Source organism: Aphis gossypii, chromosome 2 (assembly GCF_020184175.1).
Source record: "Aphis gossypii isolate Hap1 chromosome 2, ASM2018417v2, whole genome shotgun sequence".
NCBI lineage: Eukaryota > Metazoa > Arthropoda > Insecta > Hemiptera > Aphididae > Aphis > Aphis gossypii.
Genome location: NC_065531.1, coordinates 19,908,674 through 19,931,182, shown reverse-complemented (window position 1 = coordinate 19,931,182; position 22,509 = coordinate 19,908,674). Strand labels below are relative to the sequence as shown.

The 22,509-nt window shown below is 28.6% G+C and overlaps 2 protein-coding genes across 10 annotated transcripts in view; one reads left to right on the top strand and one right to left on the bottom strand.

Moving 5' to 3' along the window:
- LOC114120522 (somatostatin receptor type 5-like) overlaps window positions 1–9,879 on the top strand; it is a 184,700-nt gene extending 174,821 nt beyond the window's left edge. For all 6 annotated transcript variants that reach the window (XM_050200567.1, XM_050200565.1, XM_050200566.1 and 3 more), the window contains one exon: window positions 9,214–9,879. In XM_050200567.1, the coding sequence (XP_050056524.1) occupies window positions 9,214–9,810 (597 nt within the window). In that variant the 3' untranslated portion in view covers window positions 9,811–9,879. The remainder of the gene's footprint in view (window positions 1–9,213) is intronic.
- A 3,858-nt stretch (window positions 9,880–13,737) lies between these two features.
- On the bottom strand, window positions 13,738–21,642 carry LOC114120517 (zinc finger protein 250). Of its 4 annotated transcripts, none has more exons than XM_027982440.2 (11): window positions 21,425–21,642; window positions 20,335–20,688; window positions 20,046–20,254; window positions 17,925–18,205; window positions 17,391–17,853; window positions 16,932–17,079; window positions 16,594–16,820; window positions 16,324–16,489; window positions 15,425–15,607; window positions 15,180–15,353; window positions 13,738–15,088 (listed from the first exon to the last, which is right to left on the bottom strand). In XM_027982440.2, the coding sequence occupies exons 2-11, from the start codon at window positions 20,656–20,658 to the stop codon at window positions 14,222–14,224; spliced, it is 3,042 nt and encodes a 1,013-aa protein (XP_027838241.2). In that variant the 5' UTR covers window positions 20,659–20,688; window positions 21,425–21,642; the 3' UTR covers window positions 13,738–14,221. The 4 variants fall into 4 exon arrangements, with proteins under 4 accessions (XP_027838241.2, XP_027838240.2, XP_027838243.2 ...); XM_027982439.2 differs by having other exon boundaries at window positions 20,335–20,449; XM_027982442.2 differs by having other exon boundaries at window positions 20,335–20,567; window positions 21,425–21,640.
- Between the last annotated feature and the right edge of the window lie 867 nt (window positions 21,643–22,509).

Genomic DNA, 22,509 nt, shown 5'->3' with positions numbered 1-22,509 from the left:
ATCGTAATAAAAACGGACTGTATAATATACGAAGCCACAAAAGCATAAAATATATCGTTAGCAGTTTCATAAACTACGTTAGCTCATACTCGGTAGCTGTTTTTCATTCTTCACGTGTCGAAAACATAAAATTTCTGATGGCCATTATAATATTATACTGCCGATAGAGATAGTCACTTCATATGTACCCGCGCGTGTAAAATCTATACAATTTCAAACCAAGTAAAAATTATTTCCCTATTTCATATATTACTGTATAGGTTCTTTGAAATAATTCATTGTTGCGTATCAAATAACAGTACAAAACAAATAAAAACCTCAAGTAATATTATGCAATAACTGCGTATATATAATATATACATCGTACGTCTTACTTAAAATATAATATTATGCACTATATATCCACTAAGTGAATTATATTATACAAACATACTATACCTACGACTGCTTACTGCATTACTACACGTTATAAATACTAAATCATTATAAACTAAAACGTTTTGAAATAATCGATAACCAAATAAATTGTCTATTACAATTATAATTTATAAATATACAAAAGTACAAAAATGTACATTAATATCGGTCATAATTCAGTTACGTAGCCTGTAAACGTTTTCAACAACTTATGTATAGCCTTATGTTTCTTTTAGTGCTTTAAAAAATTTTAAATTAAATATAATAAAAATTCGCTATTTGTTAAATTCACATTAAAAATTAAAATATAAATTGTAAAAAAACCGAACAGTTATAACTTGTCCTCAGAAGACCTAATCTCGCAAGTACTAACGCTTTTCTATGTTTTACTAATTTTGCCTAGTGTCCGAGTCAACTGTATTAAACATTATAGCTACTTAGATAATTTTAAAAATATGTTTCAAAAGTAATTTTAACCATTTATACAATTTTAACATTAAATTAATTTTAATTTTTAAATAATGCTTATAACCTACGCTCTTGTATTCCAAATTTAAATTCATAAAAGTATATCAAAATTAAACAGTTGCTTGATGGTAATAAATCCAACCACAACTTGATATTGTGATCGATAATCAAAAAACTTATTTTCAGTCATTTGTCCTTATAATCAATACAAATATTAAGTAAGTAGATGAAAAATACAAGATCACTAGAATTAGTAGTTCTATTATGGAGCACTTTGATAGGCTAATATTTTATAAAATAACAAATTGATTTCATAGAATTTACATGGAAGTAAATGCTATAAGTATTTATTTAAAATTGTTTTTCAATCAATTATAGTAATATAATTAAATTACATACTTATTAATATCAAGCTAATCCACCCTTTACAATTTAAATTTAACTCAAAAATAAAAATATCTTATTTAATAAAATATGATTAGGTAGTTTTTTAGTGAGTTTTGGAACATATCGTTGTGTATTATTATTTATCAGTGAATAGAACAATGCAAATTAAAAAAAAAAAACTCTATCACTGTATAATTGAATAAATGTCTTGGATATTTTAGTTTAAAATGAATAAAGAAGATAATTTAAAATTAAAAATATGCTAGAGATAATACAATATGATACAATATGGTGCGAAAAATCATAATACTCAATAGTACCTACCTACAAACAAAGTTTTCCCTTTCTATTTAATATTTTATAATAAACAATAAAAATAACTTAAAATAAAAACTGAATTCAACTCCAATATCAGAATTAATTTTAATCAAAACGCTAAGATAAGATTAAACGATTAAAAAAAACATATTATATAGCGTTAAACGTCTTAACAGCGCCAGAAAAGAAACCATATGGTCAGAGTTGATTATAAAAGGGTTTTTCACAAGACTATATATCTATACATGTATACAGTTATTTTAGTGAATATAAAATCCATTCAGGCTGTCAGCTCTTTCGACTATAAAGGCGTCGACCAGATAGTTGTGTTAAAGTTTTGTTCGTTGGTGCAGATAAAACACAATAATATGTTACGCTAGAAATATTTACGGTTTTAATATGTAAGTAGTAAGTACCTATGTAACTGATGTATAATAATATATGTGCTAGACTACATATACTAATACAACCGACACATAACTCCGAAATTACTTAATAATTAGATATACAAATGCCACACCTAATGTTATACATATTCTCAATATCAATTGTAGTATCTGAGATCTCCAACAGTATGATGACAGGTAGAAGTACTCGATAGTCGATACTCATTCAACACCCAAATTTAAATTTTATAGTATATATATAATTTTCCTAATTATTCTTAATTTTATGAAATAATAATGTTTAATAGTAAATAATCATAATATTTATAAAAAAAACTAAGAAAAAAATATATTTTTTATCTAATGTTTTATAATATTATTTTAATATTTATTATATTATATACATGCCATCTCTTACTATCTTAATAAAAAATAAAACTTCTAACAAAAAAAGTTTTGACATTTTTAGTTTAATATTCAAACATTTTAAAGTAAATGGTAACAAAAAATAATCATTATAATCCGTTTATAATTTATAAATAGAAAAAAATTTAATTTTTTAATAATTATTATTATAATATAACATTTACGATCTACATTAGGTTATATCCACATCATTATTACTGACAGTCATATTGTTATTTGATAATATTTTCATATTGAAAGTATATCTCGTTCACATAAAATAATATTTAAATATCAATAATAAGTACGTCTAATAAGAAATAACTTTTAATACATAATATATTTGCATGGGAGTACATAAAACCTATGGCGATATACAGATATACTCCTTACGATTCAAAAATTATGCAATATTATATGACATTTATTATAGGTACATAATATATTGATTATATTTAATTTATGTTATACGACTGATTTAGTAAATATATTTTGTAAATATATAATCCTCAACGTATTTGATGACTATTATTGTATAACATCTTATTTTCTAAGAAAACTATTGATCTACTTATAAATATTCCTTCGTTACATTACAATGGTTGTTGATCATATAAACCTAAACAGTTTCGTTTAAATATAATAAACATATTATGTATGAGAGCAGACATATTGACATTACAATTTATGAACAAACAATTTGTCTAGTGACAAAAAGATTCAATCAAATAATCGCATTTTATCATATACAAATTGATGTAACCAAGGTTTCAAACAATTTGACAACTTTATCTTATAAATTATGACATATATAGGTATACCTAGAGAGATCTCTAGGTATACCTATAAAATTATAATATATTTTAATATAAAAATATGACTCATGTCTTATCGTAAAAGACAATAAAATTATATTTTTAATATAGATAGGTCGTAAATACATAAAAAAAAAAATTGTAATATTGATATAAAATATATATTTATAAACGTAATAACTTTCCATACTATATTATAGTAGGTATGTACTATATAATATTATTCAAAAGAAACTCTAAGATCTCTTCAAAAGTTTAATCTGTCTATTACATATCCAATAAAATACTATAATTATTAAACACTGTTAGGCCTAACACACGACTAATCCACGAAACTAAATCAACCACTGAGGTTCTACTCTAATGCGGTTGAAAGGATTAGAAAATAAAGTATTTACAAATTTTAATAATTTGTCCTTGGATATTTTGACCGATTACCAATTAAAGTCGATTGCTTGAATAGAAATTTTAAATTTAGAGAGAGTTATGATTTTATATTCTGGATGTCATTAAGAAAAGGTTTTTTTTTTATAAAATATATTGTTCGGAAAGGGGTGAATAACTTTGAATAATAAATAATATTTATATGGTAATTTTTACATGAAACTTGATATTAATGCTATTCAATACCATTATTAATGAACACTTATTTCTGCATTATTCAATATTCAAATTATACGGTAAGGTAAGATAATAATTCTAAATATGAATATTATATTTAACTGTTTAGTTTATTATAAATGACTAAATAAGTATTAATAATTAGGTAATATAGTATTTAGAAATTTCCAGGTAAATTGAATAGTAGCTTTTGCAGTTTCATGGTAACGAGTTAAAAAGTTAAAAATAAGTTTCTAACTTAGAGAATAAATAATTATATTAGTAGTATAGTTGTATACTCACAGAATATGTTGTATAAATATAAAACAGAAAATTGTAAGGGTTAATGATTATTTAGAATGGAAAAATATTACTCATATCGTAGTAATAGTAAACTCATTATATTACTATTTATTACTTTATTAGTTATTTTTTATATTTTTTCATTCATAACCTAATCTTATTTTATTTGCTGTTGGACTACCGGTATAAATACCGTCAGCATTGATCCCCTTAAAAACCCCTAAAAACTTTAATTCTGTACGAATTTAATAATACGAGGCGTTTTTCAAATTAACTTAGAAAATATAATTCTTGCTTTCAAATGACATAATTTGACGTGAATACAGAAGTCATAATGCTAAGTTTCTTACCTACTTTTACGATTCAATGTAAAATTTACCATAAAATTGGCTCTTTGTTTCCACCAAATAATAATTAACATAAGTTTCTACAGATTTAACTAGACAGACAGACCACATTAATTATGTACATATATGCATACATTGCTTACATTTATACATACACTTATATTATATATGTCTACACCACTATAAACCCGGAATACTTAATAAAATAACTAACTTACTTACTCATTATCACTCACCATGACAAAACTACTGATTAGTGATTTACAAGTGAAGTCGCAGGTCACAGGAAGTTAATATATAACTTCAAACAATCAATTTAACATTACATATAGTCTGTAATAATAGTATAATATTGGCAATTATGTGCAATGTATTATTGTATTTTTCAATAGTTGAGCTTTTTTTTCCTCTTGACTGTTACATGTTTTTCATTATACTGCTTACGGGTTTCTTCTCGACGACGTTATATACAATGCAACTTAGACGCAGGTGTGCAACTATTATAATAAATTTCCACGTAAGACTTGTAATTTGATGTTTATAAAAATTATTTCAACTAATTGGTAATCTAAATTTATACTATAAAATAATATTCGAAAATATTACCTGTAAATCATTGAATTGCATTAGATTTTATTTTTTAAATATTTTTACTATTAGGTATTCATGCGATATTTTTTTTTTAAGTAATATCACTATTTACTCCATCTAGTTTTTTCGGTTTAAATCAACAAATTTACTTGATGTTTTCAATTTTACAGATTACCTATAAGTTGTATATTTATTATAAAGATATTTTATACTTTATAGGGAAAAATGAATAGGTACCCAACACATTACTGCACGTGGGAGTTGAAACTATAACTATATACAAAATACAATATTAATAAAACATTTATAGTCTATGTATCAGAATTGTATCTAATATCTAAATAACAGTTTAGGTACAAATAGACATCACGTTAAATGTTCTTCGAGAATAATTTCACTAAACAGACGTCTTCGATTTATGTAAACTAAACGATACCTATACACTATAATATAGTATATTGTTAAATTGTTTGTAACTACTGTGATAACTGATGGATATGATAACACAAACCTACGCAAAGCGTTTTATGGGTAAAAGGATATATCTAAGCAATACGTATATCATGTATAGCATATAGGATTATAGACTATATAATTATACTATATATGCATATTATATAATACGTTTTGCCGCGAACATAACGGCGGAAGTCTAAACGAAAATCAAAGGAACCCTTTTGCCAGTAGTTTTCATACCGCTTTGTATAATTTAGTATAATTACTAAAGGAAAATGCCGAGTGTACGATAAAATATCCCTTGAGTATTATATAAAAAATATAAATACATTATACAACATAATGTTATGTATGCAATGATGAATCATTGATAAATAGGATATCACTGAAAGTGACGCCGAGAATATGTTTCTCTAGCGAGTGTGAATCAGCGTAAATATTAAGTGATGGTGACTTATTGTAGCCTCCAAAACTCGTCTTGAATGAATCTACCCTTTGATTATCAAATTAAGTATTATTATTTTTTTTTTTTTATTGATATTATAAATTGAGTTTTACTAAACACTTGCTCTTTTCTCGAAAACGGTATATTATTGCCATTTTATAACTCTGCAAGTATGTATATCATAATACATACGCGTCCTGTTTGTATTTAGGAGAGGATGAGCCGTACTGAATACATAGAGTAAAAGCTAGTTTTCAGCGTAACCCACTCTTTACGAAGTAATATTATTTATGAAAGTGGCAGACCCAATACTTACGCACACACACACAAACACACCCTGTAATATAATAATGTACACAAAGTATAACTAAACCGAATGGTATAAAAGCGAACTTTGCGTCGTTGTCCTTTAGAAATCGCTTTTCGCTTTGCTACCACATAGGTACAACGTAGGTATACACCGCGTTGCATATAATACCCTACTACCGGAGAGAAGCCGGCTGTTGTCGAAAGCGGTTTTAAGGGTGCGGTATACCGCAGCCGTCGCCTTCGTCGGAGCCACGTTTTATAAAAAACTTATGCAAAAAACCACAGATACTGAGACCAGATCGTTTCTAAAATATAGAATAAAATATAAATATATATATTACAATGTACAAAACTAAAATACTATAAATACACCGTCGGTGTTAAGATTCGCACTATATGCACAATATACCCTATATAATATGGTACACGTTATGTATTATTATATGATACATATACTTGAAGACTTCCGCGTCAAAATTCGTGTATGTAATAAGTACAATAAATACTTAATGATAATGCGCATTAAAATAAGTTTTAAACGGTAATGTAAATCGGGTGGATTAGAGTGAGCATTTTTTATTTTTTATGTTACACGTACAAATTATGAATAGCCCTATCAGCCGTCTACAGGCATAATATAGTATATTAGACAATATTATGATCTATAATAATGACCATCGACGAATCGTTATCGCAGCAAAGAGTTGAGCTCGGTAAGACAACATTTTCCAAAGAGGACTCCGCTAAGTCTTCTTTGAAAAAAAAACATCATACCAGCACATGTTATCTCAGTCTTGAACACTAATACTCATGTACCTACTACAACTCTATTTTATAAAGTTCATAGTATAGAACAAATTTATAAATTATCGAATGTGTAGAGGACAATATAAACTGCCTTCGAGTAAAGCGTATTTTTCATATTTTAATTTTAAAATTAATTACATGAATTTTAAATTTAGAAAATTTTTTTTTCGAGTAAGTATAATCAATTATAAGTATAGCTCATTATTATGAAATGAAATATGAAAATCAAACTCTTCGCTCGATCACTATTGTATTCTGCAAATTCGATAATATCTACATTTTTTTTTTTTAGAGAGTTATAAACTATAAATTGAATAAGCTGTAATAAAAAATCGGTAGGTACATAGATTTGTTATGTAATACGTTTATACAAAGCAAAGACAGAAACAATAATTTGAGAGTACCACATCCTCTTAAATGCCAATAAGAGAAAATTAATTAATCGAACACATATTTTTCTGTAATATTTACTACGAAAATGTTTTATAAATTATAAAATACAACTATATACGTGCATACCATTTTTACGTTATACAGTATACACTATAAAACTCTAAAACGACATATTTATAATATATTATGTCTAGATATGATATGATTTCACAGAAAGGAGCCGTTTAGTACCTATATCAATCGAGGGCTCGAAAGTGTAAAGTTATACGCTACTGCATAAGGCTCTATAACTATTATTAGTATTATAATATAATTAAGTCATTATCAAAATTACATTACCTACCTACCTAAATATACAGTAAAATATATATCTGAACTCAGGTCAGTGCCACTTTATATTAATACTTATTATTAGGGCTCAGATTTCAAAACATAATAAGCAACTAAAAAAGCACACAATTACTTTAAAAAAGCAAAAAAGAAGTATATTTTTTTTTCTAAAGCATGACCAAAAAACAACATGAACTAGTTATAAAAATTAATAAAAAAACTTTTAAAAAATTTTTAAAAAAAATAACTACCGTGTATTTCCCTTGATTTGCAGTAGTAAAACGACTCTTTTGTTCAACAGAATATTTAACATTTAACATAGAAAACGAACTCTATACATTCACTGAAGTGATCGGTGCATACTTCATAAATGAGGTTTCAAATTACAACACTAAATCTTAAATTTTGAAATAGTCAATGTCAATGTTAAAGGCATACCTTATCGTAAAGGTACTGTAGGCTATAGGTATGTAGATCGACAATCTATACGTTTAATACATTTAATAAACAAGCCGATAACGAAAATAATAATAATCCAGTATAAACATTTAGTCCACATTCTGGATTTTACGTTTCTTATGAATTCATTCTTTTATTATTACTATAGTAGCATAATAAACATATACAAATTCTACAACTGAAATAACTGAAAAAAAGCATACTTATACATAAAAATAGTCAAAAAAGCAAAAATAAATTGGTTTATTTGGAATCAGAATGACGTGAAACGAATTTATGTTTAAAATGTCTATCTCATAGATAAAAAGAAGCATATGCTTTTAAATCTGAGCCCTACTAATATGGTCACGAATAGAGAAAGGCCTTTAGGGGGACCCCGGAGGACTTGTAGGTGGGACAAGATCGCCAACACGACTGCATATCTGCAGAAATATGAAAAGCCCCCCCACGGGTCATCTTAATAGGTATAAGATGACGTGAGACATTATTATAAGTAGAATATAAATAGCGGTTCTGCTGCCCCCGCACCCACCTCCACTCCCTCGACTCATCGTCTTTACTCATCCTCTTCGTCCTCGTCGTCCAATCGTCCCCTCACCTCCGCATTTCTGGCCCTGTTCGTGACGTATACGAAATATATGGAAGCAGGTATATTGGTGGTTATTCGGGTTGGGGGGGGGAATGTAAACAGGACCTGAAATGAGGGGGTGAGGGGACGATTGGACGACGAGGACGAGGAGGACGAGTAAGGACAATGAAGTGAGGGGTGGAAGTGGGTGCGGGGGCGCAGAACCGCTATTTATATCCTACTATTATACATATACTAGTCTTTCCCGTCTCTCTAACATATTATTATACTATTAGAATATAAGTAATATACGTTTTTTCATAATATTCTATATATTATTATATTATACCATGTACCATGTACCTAGTACCTAATAATAATGTATACTCATCACGTGTGACGGTCGCAGGTGGGACCGGTGAACAAGTCGAAGGAGAAGAAGAAATCGCACCGGAAGGTGACCAAGCTGGTGTTGACGGTGATCACGGTGTACGTGCTGTGCTGGCTGCCGTACTGGATCACGCAGGTGGCGCTGATATTCACGCCGCCCAAACAGTGCCAGTCCAAGATCGTCATCACGATATTCCTGTTGGCCGGGTGCCTGAGCTACAGCAACAGCGCCATGAACCCGATCCTGTACGCGTTCCTCAGCGACAACTTCAAGAAGAGCTTCCTGAAGGCGTGCACGTGCGCCGCGGGCAAGGACGTGAACGCGGGCCTGCACCAGGAGAACAGCACGTTCCCGCGCCGGAACCGCGGCGGCTCGGAGCGCGGCGGCGGCCGGACAGGACGGGCCACCACCATACTGTGCCAGGCGGTCAGCGGCGGGACGGGCGGCGGCGGCGCGGGCGGTTGCTGCAAAGACGACGACGGCGGCTGTTGCGGCGAGACGGGACCGCTGGTCGGCCGCGCCGAACTGGTCAGCAAGGAGAACACGTCCACAGCGCTCACCATGACGTCCCGGTCCACGTGCAACGAGAACAACGTGCAACCCACCCAGTTGTAACGGGTCCGCCTGCACGGTTGGGCCTGAAATATTATTATTATTATTATTATATTATTTTTTACTCGTAAATTTCTACGCACTATAATTATATATAATAATAATATTATTGAATATTATTATAATATACAAAATACCTATACCTATATATAATATATATATTATATATAATTAAAATGTGACGACCTATATTCCTCTTTTTATACGATACATTACATACATAATATATAAATATATTATAATAATTAAAAATAATAATAATAATAGCTGATGATATACGTTAGATGACACTAAACATAATTATATGTTCTATTTATAGATCTGCCCCCCCCCCCGTCCCTTATAGGAATCGCGACAACCATAATACTATAATATTTATTGTTTATACGTACATTAATTATATAATAATATATAATATTTAACTAATATATTATAATAGTCATAATTTGCATATACTATAATATTATATAGGTACTTATTTATAATATAATATACTATTATTTCAATATTTTATATAATATTATTAATATTATACACCTACCATCATATTATTATTATTATTATAATATATAGTCGCAGCAGTATCGATATTTCTGCGATGTTATCGAATTTTTTGGGGAAACGATACTTTCTTTTTTTTTTTCATTGTTCCTCGTCATCGTATTAATCGTGTGTATCTTTTACCCGCTTCTCGATAATTGCGATTTCGAAATGATGTCTCTCATCACTTTATGAATGTTTATACCTATATATATATATCATTATATTTTATCAAATTTACCGAGTGATACAGCACATGACCTCAAAAATACCTACCCAACAAATATGGCTATAGCCTATAAGTACCTAAGGTACATAACCAAGGCCGTATATTATATATAAGGGGGTTTTGGGGGTTCAAATCCTTCCTCCGCCCCTGAAATATTTTATAGTTAATAGGTACATTTAATTTTTTAAGTAACTATTATAATAATTTTAATAAATTACATTGTGATGAAAACATTATTTTATTTAAAGTCCCCCCCCCCACCCGAAAATTTGTTCCAGCTACGGCCTTAACCTTATAACATAAAAGAACTTATATTGCTATATTTATCTCAAACTTTGTCGAGCACTTGGCTACTTGGCTTATGCTGCTAAGCCAACCTCCAATACACAATAAGTGATTTTACGATAAGTGCCAGTATGATATGACGTCCTATTCGTCCTAATATTATAATCTATAACTCCTAATACGCATAATACTATTATATGTGTACATTCTATACCCATGTGCGTAAAGGAAAAATATAGAAAAAAGTGGTTTTACTAAAATCGATTAAAATAAAATAAGAACCTGCTAATTACTTTCAATATCGTGTTTTCTACCGTTATATTATTTACTTACCTATTTTTAATTTATGGTTGCCTTTATTATTACACGATATCTTACAGTGCCTGTGTTAATAAAAGCACGCTATAATAGGTACTCGTAAATGGTCTGGTTATTATTTGGCTCCCAGAACAAAAACTTACAATAATGGGCGTTGTACAATCATTTTTATTTTTTAATTTCTATACGCATAAAAGATTAGTATAGGTACCTATACAATTACCTATTGAATTATAATATGAATTTGCAAAACTTAATTTATCTCATTTTCCAAATACGATTATCATAACATTTATACCTACGCCTATACCAGCTATACCTGTTTTTTAAATTCAATCTATAAAACATGATTATAGAATTGATACTTAAAATTTTTTGAAGTAAATAAAAATTATACTTATTTGGTAGTACAAGAAGAACAATATCAATAAATTCACTATTTGGCAAATAAAGATATTACGATATTCTGCATTTTTACTATATATGGCGTAAGGCATCCATATCAGAAAAAAACTTCAGACCGGGTGGGCCAGAAGTCAGATCAATATTGAATAGGTACCTAACTACCTATTACCTATATACTATAGTTAGTATCACGATGTATAGAAGACTTATCTTCTTATATGCTTTCTATACGTCGTGATAGCCGATAGGTATTATTATAAAACTTACCTCGATAGTCAATAGATACATAAATACATTAATATATAATATTAATAATCCACGATTATACGAATCGGGAATTACTCGTTTTTTTTTCAAGGGGCGTGTAGACATTTTTATTAACATTACGATAGCATTTCTAAACATATTTCTCTAAAGAACGTAATTACTGATTACCAAAGAAGTATCGTAATAATTATTATACCTAATTCGTTTTATAAGTAACTGCAAATACGAGTAGAGAAAACTACCAACACCTAAAAAACTTACCAACACAATATTTTTATTGTTCTATTAAAAATCTTTATATCACGCATTTAGTTTAAAAATATCAAGACGTAAAAAATTAAAACAACCTTGGACTATTTTTAAATCCGTATGAAATAATTTATTTTTTAAATTTCAAATGCTAACTCATCTGAATCTACGTTTTTAATTAACTGTTACCTATGACGTCCAAAAGCCAAAAATGTATTAGTGGATCGCCACATATTATAATAATAACTATTCAAAAAAAACGAAAGAACATACGGTCGTTTTCTTGTTAAGTGTTTTATAAGTTAATTTAGATAATAATATGTATATAAATCTATCTAGTCATTTGTTGTTTTTATTATTTTAATTTTAAAAATGTTTCAATTTTTAAGAAATTAATTAATTCATTATTTTGTACATTAAACCCATATAAATTACATTTCAACTATGACCATCTATCTAATCAATACTAACTAAACTCAAAGAAAAAAATATTAGTAATTGATTTTATGTTAATAATTCGCATTTCAGGTATCAGGTGTATAATAATTATCTAATAAGTAAATGACAACCTATGTAAAATGGAGTACTTTTAAATAGATCTATTACAATTTATACAAAGAAACAAAATTAAAAAAAAAAAAAAAACTTTAACACAAAAATAAAAATGTAAAAAAGTCATATTCACTTTATTTTGATTTTAAACAGAAATAAAATTTATTCTTTTTAATATGGTTACCTATTAAACACAGGTTTTAAAAACATTAATACATTTTTAAAACCATGAAATGATTTTGAAATAAAAAATTTGCATTACGTATAATATATTGGTATATAGTATATACAATATTACATTAATACATTTGTTAAATTGTTCATAATTGTTAAAACCATAAGCAGGATATACTATCATTCACTAATAACTTTTAAAACTTATTAAGAATATGTAAAAGAAAACGTAATAGGTATTGTTTATAAAAATAAACTAAATAAATGTTAAGAAGATAATAACGATAATTATTATGAAATTAAAATATACACATAATGTCAATTTACCACAGCTACACAACTTAATCCATTTAATTTTAAGAAATTATCTATTAACTTATGTAAAATAAAAATAAAAAATATGTATAAATAAAATTACATAATATGCACTTATTTTATATTATATAATAATAATAAGAATTAAATGTGTCAATTTACATGTTTTATATATATATATATTTATATATATATATTATTATTGATTATAATAATTTTGTACTTACAGTAATTATTATAATGCCTATGTACACACACTTATTCTTTTAACAATTAACAATTTTCAACATATCAGAAGAATTTAATGTGTACATAATAAGGTTTAAAATAAATGTATTTATTATATAATATAATACAGTTTTAGATTAAGTGAAAAAAAAACTATAGGCTTTATTTCTTTGTAATAATTTACACTGTACTTGATTAGCATCACGTTTTAGTATTAACAATTATTATTAACATAACCTAAGATATATTATATCTGTGTTTTACACATTTAGAATAATTGTATGTAACAATATTTCAAATAATATTGTTAAATATAGTTAAAGTCAAATAGATTTAAATATATTTGACAAATTAAAATTCAATATTCAGCCTCTTTAAATTAGTGAATTTATTCAAACCATTATGTATATATTTAGTTACAAAAATAATGCATCAAATAATAAATTAAATATCATTGTTTTTTAAGTTTTATAAAAACCAAAAACAGTTCAATAAATACAATTTTTAATTTACCACGAGTACAACAACTAATTGTTCAAAATTATTTGTGTATGTGTGTATGTTGTATGCGTGTGAATAAATAAAACTAGATTGGACATAATTTCTATATTATAAAATTATTAAAATGTATTAATATTGCAAAGAATTTATGAACAACCCTCACAAATAATATTAATATGGTAACATTGTCTTGGCCACATTTACCTATGTATAAATAGATGGGAAATGGCAGCATTATATTACATGTATAGCAATGTAAGCTATTTTCAATATTACATATAAAAAATATATTGACATACGAACAGAGAAAATTTTATAACAAAGTATTTATACACAAAAAAAATTCAACATTTATCCAATGTGCATGGTTTGAATGTGTCTCATAAGTTCCTTTCTATCCTCAAATACTTCATCGCAAATATCACAAGATATAATTTCTGCAAATACAGGTGCCATTTCTTCAGTGCTCAGTTCAATATTAGCACCAACTTCCTCAACATAATCTGTATCAAACACTGTTTCAATCAAGCAATCATCATTTGAAGATTCCAGAATCAATTCACATTGATCGCCATATCCGTCATCAGTATTCTCTACATAATATTGTACTTCATTTTCACCAGAAAAATCAATGTTGCATATGTTGTCTAAATCGTGAACATTAAATATTGACTGATCACTAACTGGCTCAATTTTAATATTAGTAAAATCTGTGTCCTCTACAGATATCTGGTCTTCAGGTTCTTCTGGATTATCATTTTCTTTTGATTCCTCTCCTAATGACGAATCCATAACTGTGGGATCAGATCTTGAAGAATAATAAAGAACAGTTGAACAAGTTCTAGTACACTCTCCGTCTTTAAGCACAAAACTATGCTTTTTGGGTACAGGTTCCAACTTAGGAATCGTGTGTTTTGATTCACATGAAACTTGTTTAGAAGACTTTTGTTCACTTTTCAGTAACTTGCCATTAACAATTTTGTATGTTTTAACAGGAGACTTACTAGGAGGACTAGCTATAGTAGGTGGATCATAAGGCATATCATCCTGTTCCATTATTGATTGTACAGCTTGCTCTTCTACTGTAGGCATGGGTTCGTCTTCACAGCTCTCAGTATCCGACTGTCCTGACATAACTGTGAACACTTTTTCTACTAAGCACCATGTGTCTTTTCGATTACCCAACTTGCTGCGACGCTTATACTTGCGAGGTCCAACCTAAGATAGAAAATGATATTGTTGTTATTTAATGAAATTATACATATTACCTTTAATATAAAAAAGTATATTTAGTATAAAAAAAATTTACAGGTACTACTCTAGATCTTTTAGTATTTTCATCACTGTGCTGAACTAAATGTGAACAAAGCTCCATTGAAGATCGGAACAAATATCCACATACTTTACATTCATAAAAATTAACTTGACCACCCTTAGCCTCAGTTCCAGCATGATGTGCTCGTATATGTTCACGCAATACAACCTAAAATTATATCATGTTATAAAACGTATAGATATTTAATAAAAAATATTTAAGTAATTGAATAATTTTACTCTTTGATTGAATGCTTTTGGACAGACAGGACAAGCGTATGGCTTTTCTCCAGTATGTATTCGTTCATGTTTTCGAAGAGTACCACCATCAGCAAAAGCTTTGCTACAGTATCTACAACCGTAAGGCCTTTCTCCAGTATGAATTCGTATATGTATTTGTTGAGATGATCTAGATCCAAATACCTAAATAAAAATAATAAATTCAAGATTTACCATAAATTTGGCTTACAATAATTATAAAGGAAGTTGAGCGTTGGCCAATTAAAAAAATTTTATCTTTAGTTAAAAATTTATTTTCAAATGCCAAAATGCAGGCGTAATGTAACGATTTACTTTCAAATAATTTTAGATTTTTGTTATAGTTAAAAATTACTAGTCGTAGAAACATGAAACATACACTAGTTATTTAAATTTACATTTTCTGTACTTTTTTTAATTTTGAGGTATTCAAATCATTAAAACATAAACCACCTTTATCATCACCCACTGGAAAATATATCCTAGGCTAACAAATCTTCACCATTCAGAATCGATTTTTCCCAAATCATTCCCATATCATTGCATTCAAATTTATCATATTCATAACAGTGACTTTCTCTATGTCCGAGATCCACTTGATAACCAGCAGAGCATTAACCACTTGACCACCCCCCTTTTTTTATTATTATTAATACAGTTTAATATTTATGTAAATGAAATATAACAAAAATGCATTAAAATATGCTCCAACTAGTTCAAGCGACATTTGGTAGGTATTAACACAAGAATTATATTTTCTACTAAACTATCAATACATATACAGTACTATGTCTGAGCTAAAAGCTGAACAACCATAGTCCAACTTAAGTATTATAAATAAAAATTAATAAATTAATAAATCAAAATTGTTAAGTACTCACTTTACCACAACTAGTACATGGAAATACTTTTTCAGTCAGTGAATTTTGTGAAATACTAACAGTATTTGCATGACTGGCTTTATGATTAATAAGTGCTCGTTTGTCGGCTACTTCTTCACCACAAATGTCACAAATAACTCCTTTTTCTCGATGAGTTACCATATGACTAAAAAATTTAATTAAAAAAATTAATTTTACTGTTACAATTTTAACTTCTTACACATTATAATATATATAAAATATGGTTGTTAAAAATGCATTGCTAATTACCGTTTAAGACGTGCTCTGGAATGAAATCTTTTACCACACATTATACAATTATTATCAGACGTGTCATGAACCATTAAATGTTTTTGGAGAGCTTTATCATCTTTGCATAGTTTTCCACAAAGTTTACAAGAATTTTCAGATAATGATTCGGTATGAATTTGAGACACATGATCAGACAACTCATCTGTACTATCAAATGTTTCACCACAAGCTAAACATTTTGATTTCTAAACAGTTAATAGATAAATAAAAATATTTAAAAACATTTATGTAATAGGTATTTAAATTAATTTTTCATAAATATCATTTAAATATTAAAAAAATAAAAAAATATTTACTTCAGAAATATTTGTAGGAATCAAATGTTGATCAGTATGCATTTCTAACTCAGGCATAGACTTAAAGAACAATCCACAATGTATACACATATGCGCTTCTTCATAAATTTCTTCTTCAACATTTCCAAGTTCTTTTTTCATATGCTGCCTAAATATAAACAAAATTAAATCCAAAAATTGAAACTATATATATAATATATTAACTATTTAACTCATATTTTTTATTTAAAATGAATTATCAAAAACCATGATATATAATATTTATTATTTAAATATTTAAGTTTTTTATTTTTTTAAGTAATTAATAAGATTTATACTAAAATTTCTTTTTAAATGCAATCATATTAGATTAAATGTAAATAAATTATCATCAATATAAATAACAAAAAGTTTATTTTATGTTTTAGCTTCTCTTTAGTCCAATTTAAAATTGAAGTCATCAAAAACTGAATAATTTACCTTTGATGACGTTTTAAAAAATCAAATCTGTCAAATATTGCTCCACAAGAATCACAAGAGTAGGTAGTCACATCACTGGATTTAGAATTAGCCAATATTGTAAGCTCATAACTATCTGAATTTGATTTTTGAGTAGTTACAATATTTACACCATCATCAATATGATGAAGACGAGCATGATTAAGAAGTGCTTTTTCACGTGTAAATGAAATTCCACATGGGTTACATGTATGTGGTTTTGAATAAATTTCTGAATTCCAACCAAGAGTAATTAAGCGGTCTTTCATTGGACGACCTTTTCCTCTACCTCGACCTTTACTACGGCCACGATTTTTTGTACTTGGTTCTTGAAAAGTGTCTCCTTTGTCTTCAGAATCATCACCAGGTGTAACACTCCTTCTATGTATTGGATCCACGAACATTAATTTATTCATTACTTTTGTAACAGATACATTTTGATTATCTACAAAAAATATTATATTCAAGTTATTATTCATAACTTAATATAAATATTCTTAGAAATTAATTGTATACCTAGACCACTATCTGATTGATTATCAGGACCAATATGAATTTTCATATGATTAGCTAAATCACATTTACGTCGATAACGAACACCGCATAATGCACAACAAAAGGGACGCTCAGATTGATGGGTAACCATATGGTTCATAAGATGTGATTTTCGATTAAATCTCCGACTACAAAAATCACATGGATATGGATTAACAGAAGATGAAGCTTCTTCGCCTTCAGGTATTGGTATGTCAACATCATCAGTTGATGACATACATTCAACTTCTGTTTCTAATATGCTAAAACAAAATAAATATCTAAATAAAATATGTTACTTTATTATTGGTATTTATCAGTTATAGCAAATAGTTGATAATCTGAGTACTACAACAAGTGTCACAATTCAGTTATTACAACTACCAAACATTATCTAACTTATATGCGTTATAAGTTTTAACGAAGTCAATAGTCAAATTTTTTTTATTATTATTATTTAATATTAACAATAAAAATTATACATCAATTATTTGAAGACAAATCAACATGAATAAATTAATCAAATTATGAATAAATTCAATTAAATAATGAAAATGACAATAATTGATAAAATATGGAAATAATAATTATAATTCTATATTTTACCTCAACTAAAATTTTTCTTAAATAATAAGGGCAATGGGAAATAATTTACCACCAAAAAAATTTAAATATTGAAGGGCCTGTTTCAGTAATTTATCAGTAGAGCGCGCCAAAAGCCAATTATCAATACATCACTTAACTTAGAAGCTTATAATTTTTTTAACTCGTTAAGTTAAATATTAACATTGAAAAAAAAAGTAACTGACTTTAGTTTAATGTTAAAATTTTCTAATTTGCAAAATAAAAAATTCCAGACACATAGGTAATAATATTTATTAGATAATTTATCTTTACACTCAAGAAAATTACTGGGGGAATTTAGAATGATACATCAAAATATTCACTAGCTATCAAAAAAAAAACCTACTTTTCTAAAAATATCATTCAAAAATTTGCATTATGCTTTGGATGAAAATTAACTTAATTTAAATATTTTTTAATAAAATTAGCTTTAAGTTAACACATTAATCTCCCTCAAGGCCTCCCTCCTCGTATTATTCCAAGTCAAAATATTGCACATGACACATGTATTATCAATTTTACTTATTGTGCTGTCAAACACAGATTGAAAATATTCTTAAATAATATAAAAAAAAAATCTTAAAAAAAAGTAACTTATTAAGTTGAAAGTTAATTTCAAAAAAAAGTAACGGTTAATTAACTTAATTTTAACTTTTAATTTGTTAATGTCCAACCTAGATAATGAATACAATCTTCTGTTGTATCACAACATTAAATAACAGTTTATAACATATGATAGAAATTAGACCTTCTGCTTAACAAAATATAAGGACTAATAGATAAGAATAAAATTCATCTACCGACAAACTTACTCTTAACACACATGCTTATTTTTGCAGGATTTAACTGTTAACTTCCAGAATATTTGCTTTAGTTACTAATATAAAGTTTTTGATCAAAAACATTAAGAAATTTTGTTTTTATTTAAACATAAGAAAAAATTAACCAAAAAAATATGCAAATGCATAAAAAATCTTTTTTTAATTGTATTATCTTGAAAATTCAGAGTTGAAACATAGATTATTCATGAACATTTAATCAAATAAAATCAGTCATAGTGAATAATGGCAGCTTCAATTATTATATGATAATGAACTAACCACCTAATTTATATAGTAAACATTATTAGTATTCATTAAGTTCACCCAGTTGGACCATGTATAGTATTTTTGGTATATAGTGATTAATATATACATGAAAAATAGAAAGAACTTAGGTACATCTTATTAAATTGGCATTTAAAAAAAAAAAACCATGATTATATATATTTGAATACGTTTAATCTTAAGAAGTCAAATTTCAAATACGTCACAGGTTAATAACTCATACGGTATTCACTCACAAGTACAATATTATTCATCATAGGTGAACATTTTATCTCACCTGTATATACTGGACAAAAACTAACCATAAAATGTCCACAATTAATCACTGTTTAAACATGAACAAGAATACTCAATATAAAACTTAAATACTCACGTGTTAATATTGGTAGAGCGATTCATGTCCCAACTTTGAGTGATTATCTCTTGCTCGGGGCATTCTTGAACAACAACTTCTTCTTGGACATCAAAAAATTCTTGATATTCCTCTTGGCTCATTTGTTGGACAACTTCCTCATCACTAGACTCAAATAAATCATTTGGGTCAACAGGCTCTTGTTTAATTTGCTGCCCAGAATCCATTTCCTATACAATTTAATATAGGTTTTAGATCAAAATGTAAAACAAGATTAGGTAGTGTTAGATTGTAAAAACCAATCTACTACCTTAAAATTATCACTGAATGAAGATATGGCAGCTAAGTATTGTAACCCATCGGCATATGGCACAGATTCCATGACCGCTCTAGTCATATTATTGAGCTCATTTTCGCGTGTACCACTGTTGGTGAAATACGAGGACTCAATGGTTTGTATTAAACAATTGTCAGACGACATAGCATCATCAATGTCGTCCTGACTGAAAAACTCGGTCTTGACAATAGAGTTAACAACACCGTCTGGACATAAAATAGAGTCCTTTCTATCAAAATCTAGTGTTTGACTACCAGAATTGATGGACACAATTTCTTCCACAAAGTCAGTGTCCATGGTTAAACAGGGTGGTGGCTAGGGAAATATCTAAAAAGAAACATATCTGCAAATTTTTTTTGAATGTGCACGATCGGATACGATCGTCCTTATCCTCGACTGTAACTGAGAACCAATTCACACATAACACTGAAACTTGTCGAAATCTAGACTTTGGGTAAGTACACAAGCATTGAAACACTACACCTATACTAGTGGATATCCAACCCGACATCCCATCACATAAGATCCCATGATCCAGGACATACTTTTAAAAGTATACGACATAGGTATTGGGTACTTTTATTTGTATATCGGTCGGTAATAGATGTGAAAAAGGTTCTCAGCATTCAATGGTCAGTTGAATTTTGAAGTCGGGTTCGACCGAATCCGACGAATAGGTCCGATCGAATAAAACTTTCCCACCGAAGCATCGAGTAAATATTATTATTTACCCGACTATAAATGTATAACCTAAAAAATTCTGTTCGCCATCTTTTCCTCCATTATTATTTATTTTTCATGGTTAGTTTTTAATTATCGTTTTTCGCGCATATATATGTATTCACGTAAAAAGTTCGTCTTGGGAACGGAATTCAATTTTCGAAAATAATTGTTTTCAACGTTTGACTACAAAACGGGAGAAACCCAGGTACACTCAAAGCGGAGGAAACGTCCCGAACTCAGGCCATGTCACGTCCGCCAAGGGCGGACATGTTTGTTCTAATATTTTGTGTCGATTTTGTCCCTAACCTAATAAAATTTCGGCAATGTCAAATGTACTCACCCCGCCGTGCAACCGTTGGTCGGACTTACTCCGAAGTACGTTATTCCTGGTCGTTTTCCGCCGTAGAACACGTATTTGAACGCGTTAACACCGATGGACAGGAATATGACGCCATTATACGTATACAAATTTACGTTTGTCGAAAATCCTCCACTGACCCCGCACCGCCACCGCATCATCATGGCCATCACGGCAATGGTGCGGCGGGTCGCGGTCGACCTCTGCTCATGGAGTAGAAACAGAAACGCGTAATGTCGATAATCGACACTCATTTGACCAGTAGCGAAGATTGCTGGCCGTGGTACACAGAATACAGATATTGATAATAGTTTATTATCTAGATCTGTGCCGTGGTATTAGTCACGATTTTACGAATTTAAATATTAACTGTGATATAATATTCTGAATATTAACTTGTAACCAAGTTCCATAAACTTTAACTCGAGTCTATTCTTCATAGTTCATATTCATTCCTTGGATAGATCAGAAATCTTATTTTTTGTCAAACCATGATATTTTTTTGTCGTTTCAGGATGAAACATATAGCACTGCAATTGCCAATTAGCATCGTTTAAATTCAATAATAATATACATGGATACAATTGTATTTTGACTGAAAAAAGTTATTATTATTATTACTTGTTAGTTAGTGCTTATGGTGTTGATATTCCAGTAATAAAGCGTAATTGGCCACGCGATCTCCTAAACGCATAATTTTCGGTGTAAAGTTCAAAAGAAAAAAAAATCCAATAAAGCAATAATATTTCTACAATACAATCTTTATGACTTTATTCTATGTTGTACACGGTTGCATATTGTACAATATGTTATATATTGAATATAATTTAATATTATTGTATTGATACAAGCCTACAAGCTAGATCGCAACAACCGTAGAGGCCCAGTAATCGACAATTATTAATTTATGGCATTACATAACGTTACTCATCAACTCATCTGGTTCCGAGTGTTCCGACACCAGAACGGCTGATTTTCATAACGCGACTCGTTATTCGTCGACCCTCTTCGGGTACGGACGATCGCCATAAACCGTTACGTTTCGAAATTCAGAAATCCAAAATCTC

Excerpts from the sequence above, each read along its gene's own strand:
- LOC114120517 (XM_027982440.2), bottom strand. The coding sequence starts at position 20,658 with ATGGACACTGACTTTGTGGAAGAAATTGTGTCCATCAATTCTGGTAGT. Across the intron at positions 16,490-16,593 it reads TCCAGAGCACGTCTTAAACG|TCATATGGTAACTCATCGAG; the intron begins GTAATTAGCAAT and ends TAAATTTTTTAG. Across the intron at positions 15,354-15,424 it reads CAAAAGCATTCAATCAAAGA|GTTGTATTGCGTGAACATAT; the intron begins GTAAAATTATTC and ends ATATAATTTTAG.